Below are 9000 nucleotides of genomic sequence, written 5' to 3'. Positions count from 1 at the left end.
GTACCCAGTTGGAGTTATTTTACCGTCCTGTATACCAGAAGCCGGTTCTTTTTTTTGTTTGTTTTTTTTTAAGGGGACGATTTGTACCAACCTGGTACGAATGCATCCAAAACTTTAAAATATAATGAGTTACAGGCAACTCTTTCTCACGGTCCAAAAAAAAAAAAATTACAATAATTAGCCAAAAAAAGAAAAAAGCAACCCAGTCGAGCTTCATCGATCTTTCTTTAGATACATGCTTAATCCAGAAGATAATATCACTGTTAATCATATCTTAAATATTTTGGTGCAAAATTGGCAGCCACCAATATTATCAGTATTTCTTTAAATCCAATTAATTACTATTGCTGAGTTACCTTAGACAGGCCACCATTCTAAAATTTGGATTTCTGATCATGAAATCTGCACCACCGCTACTGTCACTGTACAAATCACATCCAGTGGGGTTTGGGCTCGAAAAAACTCGAAGCAGGGCTTCCGATTGATGCAGACTATTGTACACCAGAAGCCTAAAGGTCCACCAAATGAACGGCCTGATTTAGAAAACCCATGCGAAAATAAAAACCACTGAATTGTCATCCCGCCGCTTCCCTGCGGCGAGAGCCCTTTCAGGTGGCGGATGAGGGCCCACCACCCCAAAGAGCCGTTGGAGCTGGATGCCGCCCGAAATTCTTAGGGGCGTTTTCGTCCTAAAATCATTCCAGGTTTTGGGGTGGCGCCATCGTCCCGCATCCGCCAGCGATCGCCGGACGATGTCCTCGCACTCATATTGGTGCGTGGTGGTGCCCCTTCGGTCGCAGGCTGTAGCGATGGAACCGAAGATTCCAATACGGAGAGGAAACTACAAGAAAGAAAAAGAAAGAAATTTGGAAAGAGAGAGAAGGCGGTGTTTCTTCTTTTATGCTTCTCATTATGGCTCCCTCTGTGTTTCTGTTTATGGCTCTCTTTATTTCCGCTTGTCCTTTTTTTTTTTTTGTCTCCTTTTTCCTCTCTTCCTTCTCGGCTTGCTTTCGCTTTATCTTCTGCCGAGCTTCGCCGGTTTTAGCCAGAAAAGGGAGGGGGTGAACTGCTTTGCGGTGGCGCGTCTCGGTCTCTTTGGTGTTCGTGAAGCCCGAAGAGATGGGGGAAAGAGGTAGAAGGAATCGGGGCGGGGGGTTTTGAGGAGGGTCGCCGGGCTTTTGGGCATTGGAGGGGTTTCGGGATGTGTGGATTTTGGGGAAGGAGATCGGCTGTTCGAGGCTGGGCTATGGGTTTTGGGGCATGGGGTTTCTGAAAGTTTTTTCCTTTCTCCAATTTCTTGGAGAGTTGAAGAGATTTTTTGGCTGGAAAAAGGTCTCCTTTTTCTTTGGGAATTAGGATACAAAATCCCTAAGTGGGTTTTTGATTTTTGACCGACGAAAACAAAGATGTTTGGTATAGGATTAAGTTAGAAAAAGAACTGAGGCATATCGAACATTGAAGTGTAGAGATTGGAGGTCCTTTTATGATTAGGTTTATGGTCTCTTGAAGAGCAGAAGGGGTTTTCTGGTGTGAAGAAGAAAGGCCTGTCATTCGGCATTGGGTCTGACTGTGGAGAAATTTTTCTTAAATTCTTGGATTCGAGTTTTCTGAGGTGGACATTTGAAGTGGGAAAGTAGAGTGCGTGTGGGTGGAGGAGAGCTCTTTCTGTTCGGCAAACTGGAAAGATCTTGGTAATTTATTATTATGAAGGTTTCGGAAGGTGATCTTTGAACTCCGTGAAGAAGATTGCAGAGCGAATTGTCTGACAGAATTTGAAGTGCTAGAGATGGTGGCATAGTGAGTTTACAGAGAAAAATGGATTCTTGAGAAGCTGAGGCGGCTCCAGTGTGAGTGTGATGGGTTGTTCGGGCTCGAAACCAGACCGGAACAAGGCGCTGACTCTCTGCAAAGAGCGCATGCAGTACATTAAACAAGCGATCGACTCGAGGTATGCTCTATCAGCAGCTCAACTTTCCTATGTCCGATCCCTCCACAATATGGGGGCTGCTTTAAGGCAGTTCGTCGAGGCTGAGATTTTGATCAAACCATCACTCGCGTCTTCGGAACCAGACAAATCTCCCTCCATTTCCTCTCATGCTTCACCATCTCCTTCCCACATAGCGGAGCATGTTGCTTCACCATCACATAGCTCGAGTCCTTTCTCTCCTCGTGTATCCAGTATTAGTTACATGAAGGCAGCAGCGGGTAGTTCTATGAAGGTCACAGTTAAGTCATCCTGCCACTTTGTTGATGAGGAGTCGCTTACTTTTCCCTTCCCTCCACCACCACCCCCTGAAATTGGTTCCTCATGGGACTTCTTTGATCCCGTTGATTCATTAAACAAGGTTGGGGTCCAGAATGGCGAACATGATATAACCCTGGACATTAGCAGATTGATGGGCTTGAGACAGTCGAAGGAAGAAGATATGGCTCCTTCAATTGAAGAGGAAGCGAAGTTCTCTCGAGCAGATGAAGAAATGAAATGGAACGGGGATAATTCAGAGAGAAATTCTGCAATTTATCTGAACTCCACATCGCGCAAATTTGATGGTGGTGGAAGGGTGATGGATCATCCACATTTGGTGAATGGCACTGGCTTAGAGGAATCTGCTGATCTGGCACAAAAACAAATTTGCAATGGTAGAGGGCTAAAGTCTGATTGTAGCTATGTTAATGGATCAGCTGAGGCTTTGTCTGGAATTGCTTCATCTGAGCTACACAGTTCAAAGAGAGAGAAGGCTAACCTGCAGGAAGAACCATCCAGAGAAAGGAAGGATGCTTCAGAGTTCATCACTCGTAGGGCTAAAGATTTCCTCTCAAGCATAAAGGACATTGAACTCTATTTTACCAGGGCTGCAGAGTCTGGCCATGAGATTTCAAGAATGCTGGAGACAAATAAGATTCGGCTCAGCATCTGCTCTGAGACAATAGGTGGCACATGTGACTTGTGAAGAATTTGTAATTCATTTCATAGAGCTTTGTTTACTCTATATTCAAATATTCCATGCAAGCTCCTTAATTGAACTCTTGGTTCTACAGGAAAATCTTCAGCTTCTCTATTTCTCTCAGCCTTCCTGATCTGTTGTAGGGCAGGGAATGTCTCAGAGCATGGTAGGTTGTTTCAGGATATTCTGGAGTTCTCAATATTTTTATTTATTGAAATGAGCATTTTCACAAGAATTTGTTTCAATTCAAAAGAACTTTTTGTTTCAAATTGTGGTGATATCTGCTTGGCATATCTAACTTCCCTAATTCTGTGTAGAATCTGCCCAGCTTGCAACAAAGGTCATTACTTGGAGCCGCACAGTCTCGTCACGATCATCATCATCTAGAAATCCTCTTGTATCGGCACCAAAAGATGACACTGCTGAAAGTGGTAGTGATTTTATTGAAGAGTTTTGCATGATATCTGGAAGCCATTCATCCACATTGGATAGACTATTTGCCTGGGAGAGAAAACTTTACAACGAAGTGAAGGTACAGTAATTTGCATCACTCCATATATGGCATTTTTCACTGCATTGGGTAAAATTTATCAGTTTATGATAGCTCTTGATCAATCATGCCTGTGTGTTATTTATAAACACAAGGAATCTGCTCTTTGTTGCATTGATGAAACCCTTATAGAGGTTGGCATAAAGTAAGAAAGACTTAATAGGCTTATCACTGTTTGGTATGATATAACTTTTAAAGGTTGGTGGGATGAATAGTTTGATCATCCAAGTTAATATTTATTTAGGCAAACGAAACTGGATGATAGACTGTTTGATTGAATCGGAATGGAAGCATCCTAATAAACTGGAATATCCTTGATCAGCCTACTTTCTTTCTTTTTCTTCTTCTTCTTCTTCCTCTTTTTTGCTTTTGTGGTGCATGATAGACTGGACCTTTTGGTTTACCTTAGAGTGTTTGCTTCCAATTCTTAGACATGTTTATGGGGATTAGTACTTGGTCATGGGTTTGCAAGAAGAAATTCCTAAACATAAATAAGACAAGTACTTATATTCGACCCTTCAAGTCCATGAAAGAGTTGTTGGTTTAGATTATATAGATATTGCACCACCTTGATTCCGACAATAGTTGGGATGGTTCAGTTGAGCAAGAATGACTAGGTAATAGGTGCGGTTGCCAAAAAAATTGTGTTGGGCTGCAAGTGGATTGGATTGACCTGCTTCAGATCTGGAACCAATCCAAAAGTAATCTGTTCGAATCCAAACCAAATTTATTTGGATGAGATTGGAGTCAAAAATATGACAAGTTTCAGATATGGATTGGATTTGGATCTCTAGGTTCCTAATACGAACCCAAACCAGCCCGAACCAATCCAAAACCAATACACCATATATTCCATAACACTCCTTGGATATAAGAAACTATTTTTTTACTAAAATAAATTATATACTTAGCCATTAATTGTCTTCTTCACTAAAATAAAATGTAACTATCAATCAAATCTTATGTAGAATAGGTTATCGATAATGGAGATTCTAATTTTTGGATGAATCTTTCCTAGCAGTAACTTAATGCAGTAGAAAATTTTTCTGATTCAGTGGAGAGATACTTTATAGGTGGACTCCATTATGGAGTTATACTATTTCTGAAACTGCTTTAGGACACTGCCTATTGTTTATTTTATGATGGTAATTTTCTATGTGACACTTCTATTAATGTATATCCATTTTACATTTTTATATGCTCTTACATGCCTGGAATTTGCACTTGATTAGCTGTCTTGTCTTCCTTATTGCATGTGCATAGCTTGTCATCTTTTTCTCTCTTTTCTAGTGAAGTTCATAGCATGGCCAACATATTTTCATATGGCAACATAATAAGCATTCTGTCATCTTGGAATGCAAGATATCTATTTAACTAATGTAAACTTGGTATCTAGTATTGAGGAAAGACAAGATGTTCTTTAGTATTACTAACATCTCTGTGACTAGATTGGATTTATGGGTTCTAGCTTCTTTGTCATAATGATACAGCTCTTTAGACTAGTAATAAGCATTTAGTTGTCATATCAAGTGATACTCATGAGTCGTGATGAAGTTTTAGGTGGAAACAAAAAATGGAGATTGCTTTATCGACTCATTATCTTTCACTTTACGTACCTCCTCTTTGCCACATGGATACACTACCCTTTCTTCTTTTGATTATTGATGTGATTATAATTATTGTTGCAATCCGTTCCTTTATTTTCTTAGGCTAGTGAATCCATCAGAAAGGTATATGATCAGAAGTGCAACCAGCTAAGGCACCAATTTGCAAGGGATATGAATGCCCAAGTAATCGACAAAACTAGGGCTGCTGTGAAGGATCTCCATTCACGAGTAAGAGTATCCATTCAAGCAGTTGAATCAATATCTAGAAGAATTGAGAAGTTGAGAGATGAAGAATTGCAACCCCAACTTATAGAACTAGTACAAGGGTATGGATCCATTGAACTCCTATCCTTTAATTTTGTGTAGTAATAGCATATCATATGTAGATGTCAATTGATGCCTTATACATTTGTTAATTGTGGATACGATTTTCTTCCCAAGACAGACATTTCATAATTAGGTTTGTGATTTTTTTGTGGAGTGTCATTAAATTTTCTGTTTTTCTGTTCGTGTTAAATTTTCCTGATGCTCTGACTGCATTTGTACAAACTTTGCATATTCGTGCACTGCATTGTAAGCATTAAGAATTCTTGTCCAAAAGCCATATTTCTTCACATGAAGCTTTTTCAGAACTTCCTATGCACAGAGAAGCATGAAAACAATGCATTATCAGTACTCAGTAATCTGATACAGTTTCATTCCCAATATCAGGTTATATCCAAGATGTCAAGGTCAAACCTTCATTATAGATGTTTCGTGGTATAGTCTTAAGGCAAGTCATGCCTTAATACACTAGAGACATAACCTAAGAAAATAGTTCTATTTTGGTTTAGATAAATTTCAAATGTGTTCTTAGATCTTGATTTTGACTATAAGTATCCTGATCAACATATTATGATGCTGTCTGGATCCAGTCCACCGTTGATATGCTTGTGTGAGCAGTTGGGTTGGTTCCATCGAACATATGAAATGCCTAGTTTAGATAAAAATAAATTCTTCACTTTGTTGACAATAACTGAATTTGAAAAGCATTGTTTTTTGAGGGGAGAATTATTTTGACTCCAGCCAGACAGATAGCACTGAGTTCAGGAACTACTTTGTTGAACAATGATTTTGTCGAAGCTTCCAACTTATTTCATGCTGCATGCTTGTAGCCGGGGAGAGAAGAAAAAAGAATGTTATTGTTTTTTATATGTACTTAAATTTGGCGAGAAATGTAATTATATATGGCCTCTGCAGGTTGATCCGGATGTGGAGAGCTATGCTTGAAAACCACCATGCACAATATATCATCATCTCATTAGCCTACCATGTAAAAAGTCCAACCGCAGCACTACAAAATGAGTTCTACAGAGAGGCCTTGATGCACCTTAGACATGAAATTATTTGCTTTCAGTCTAGCTTTGTACATTGGGTTGACGCACATAAATCCTACGTGGAAGCTCTCAACACCTGGATTCAGAAGTGCATCTTGCTGCCTCAAGAGCGTGCCTCTAGGGGAAGGAAGGTAACCTTCTCCCCTCGCCGTGCCCTTGCTCCTCCAATAGTTGTCCTCTTGCGTGATTGGTTGGCAGGAATCCAGACACTCCCTCCAGCGGAGGTCTGTGATTCCATCAAAAGCATGGCCTCAGACCTGCATAGCTTCTTTGAGCAGCCAATAGAAGAAAGACAAGCAGAAAGGAGAGATGAAGAGGTGGAAATTGAGAGAAAATCTGAGCTCAGGGAGAACAAGGGAGAGGAGAAATGTGAGAGGGATTCAAAGTTGTGCAGTTTTCAGACTAGCTTGACAAGATCGTTTGATAGGTTGACAAAGTTTTCAGAGGCCATAGTGAAAATTTATGAAGATGTCAAACGGGAAAATGAGACGGCTCGGAATGCATATGCAGACGGTAGAATCAGGTAATGACATAACTATGTGAACATTATCTTGGTAATTATATTTGATGGAAGGAACCTTGTGTGAGGAGATGATTTGAGATCTATTGTTGGCTGTAAATTCCTTTTTGTCAGCAAGGCTTGATGCTATCAAATGTTTGACATTCCCAGTTAAGCATACATTGCCAGAGTACATTGAAAATGAGTTTGTGGCTGGTTTTTCACTATGCGATCAGTAATAAACATGCTAAAGAAAGCAGGGTGCAACCTGCAACTGCAAATGACAAAAGAAGGAATCCAGGTTTTTCATGAAGACTTGTCTTTCCAGGTGGCTTCTTAGTTCTTTGTAGAGTTAATTTGGTTAGCCTCTTTTTGGGAGAAAAGAAACAATTGACCAATATTTTTCACTGAAAAACAGAGCTATGTAAATGATAAACCACCTTCTGCTCGGGCGGCACTTCTCTCCTCTTGGAGAGATTTCCGTTGTGTGCATCCCGGCATGTTGCTTTCAAAAAACGAAAGTAGGAAAATTGATGTGGAATCAAGAGTAAATTACTGAGACGCATAAGCGTAAATTTCCGTTGTCCAGGCTTTACTGACTAAAACATTGAGGGGGGAAAAACAGTGTTTTCTAGCTTTATTACCAAGAATTAGATGGTGGTTGGTTCTGTCGATAAGCATGGCGTTGGACAGTCCTATCTCTTCCCCCATTGTTCAGGAACCTTACAGCAGGTAGGCGAAAAATGACGTTACAATCTCAAAAAAGCTCTTTTCTTTTAGGCGAAATATAAAACTAGTGGTTTTAGAATATGCATGGAAGCCTACCTGAATATGTTTTCACAAGCATCAGCATTTATTGGTGATCCATTTCGATATGATACATGTTAGAGCATTATCAGCCATAGATTTATTTGGAGAAAGATGCACAACATACCAGGAATCCTTGGTATTCTTACTGGCGCTCAATGCAGAAAACGATCGCAAGAAATTGCCCCGGTTTCGGCATTACCTTCTCATGCTTGCTCGGTAACTTGGTTTAGCTCTCTGCCCTCTTCTTGCTATCACATAGAACTTGCCATGCATGCCTTCAATCACCCTGAAATAGTTCAAGTATAGCCAATGCTTACACATGTTTATTAAAGAGCCCAATGTGCCCACGTCTGAAGTGTACACAGTCTACGATCTCTTGTAGCAAGTTTCACACGCTCTGCTTGCACTTTTGGACGGCAAGGCTCCAGCCTCCTCGGCCCCCTCGCATGTTCTGAAAGAATTGAACAAATTCAATAAATCATCTTAACACCATTCAGCCTCCCCTGCACCAGATGCGAAGTGTTGAAGTTTTAATTAAAAAAAATATTTAAATTTTTTTTTATCTTCTAATCTTCAGTTGTTTTAAATGTTTTAAATTATTCTTTTGTGAGACATCTCTTTCAGAATACTTTTTTAGAAGAGTTGTGACGAATGTTGGCTTCAGAAAATATACAGTGTTTCTGAAACAGTACATATCTTCGAAACCATCGCGTCTCTTAAGTATTCGGATAGAGTTTATAAATAGACTTCTCCGACCTAATCCAATCTCTCTCTTTTTCACTGGTACTCTGTCTCACGAGAGTTTCTTCCATAGGCAAAGACAAATTTCTTCCACTTTTTAACTTGCTGCTTCTTTTATATTTTCTTCTTTTCTAGGTAACCGAAGGAGTCGGTCGAGTCAAGCCTCCCCAATGATCGTGCTCGTTAGAGAAAGATCGGAATGAGCCGGATTATTGTACCTTATAGACAAGATTGCCGCAAACCTGTACGTAGGAGGCGAATCACGTTCTTAGAGCAGTGTATATCACATACCTCGATCCAGATAAACTCTTTTCAATTTATTTTAGTAAATTATTTTTTTATAAAATAACGATATAGTAATTTCTAGATAATAGTTTTCTAACCCCAAGGATGAGATAGAGGTCGTCATTTGTCCTCCCACATGCCTCTCAAACTGGCGTTGCATGGGCAAAAGGGTTCCACCAGACAAAAG

General features: G+C 40.0%; 1 protein-coding gene across 1 annotated transcript; it reads left to right on the top strand.

Annotated features, from left to right (window-relative positions):
- Window positions 1-873: 873 nt before the first annotated feature.
- Window positions 874-7179, top strand: LOC103707890 (uncharacterized). The gene is made up of 5 exons (XM_039134260.2): window positions 874-2931; window positions 3040-3111; window positions 3263-3477; window positions 5205-5428; window positions 6342-7179. Exons 1-5 carry the CDS (start codon window positions 1857-1859, stop codon window positions 7003-7005), a joined length of 2250 nt encoding a protein of 749 aa, XP_038990188.1. The 5' UTR covers window positions 874-1856; the 3' UTR covers window positions 7006-7179.
- The last annotated feature ends 1821 nt before the right edge of the window (window positions 7180-9000 follow it).

The sequence above is a fragment of the Phoenix dactylifera genome, chromosome 15, assembly GCF_051530095.1.
Source record: "Phoenix dactylifera cultivar Ajwa chromosome 15, Ajwa_hap1_PhDact_Kaust_v1.1, whole genome shotgun sequence".
In the NCBI taxonomy this organism is placed as follows: Eukaryota; Viridiplantae; Streptophyta; class Magnoliopsida; order Arecales; family Arecaceae; genus Phoenix; species Phoenix dactylifera.
The sequence above is the reverse complement of the archived record's forward strand: the minus strand, read 5'-3'. Positions and strand labels throughout refer to the sequence as shown.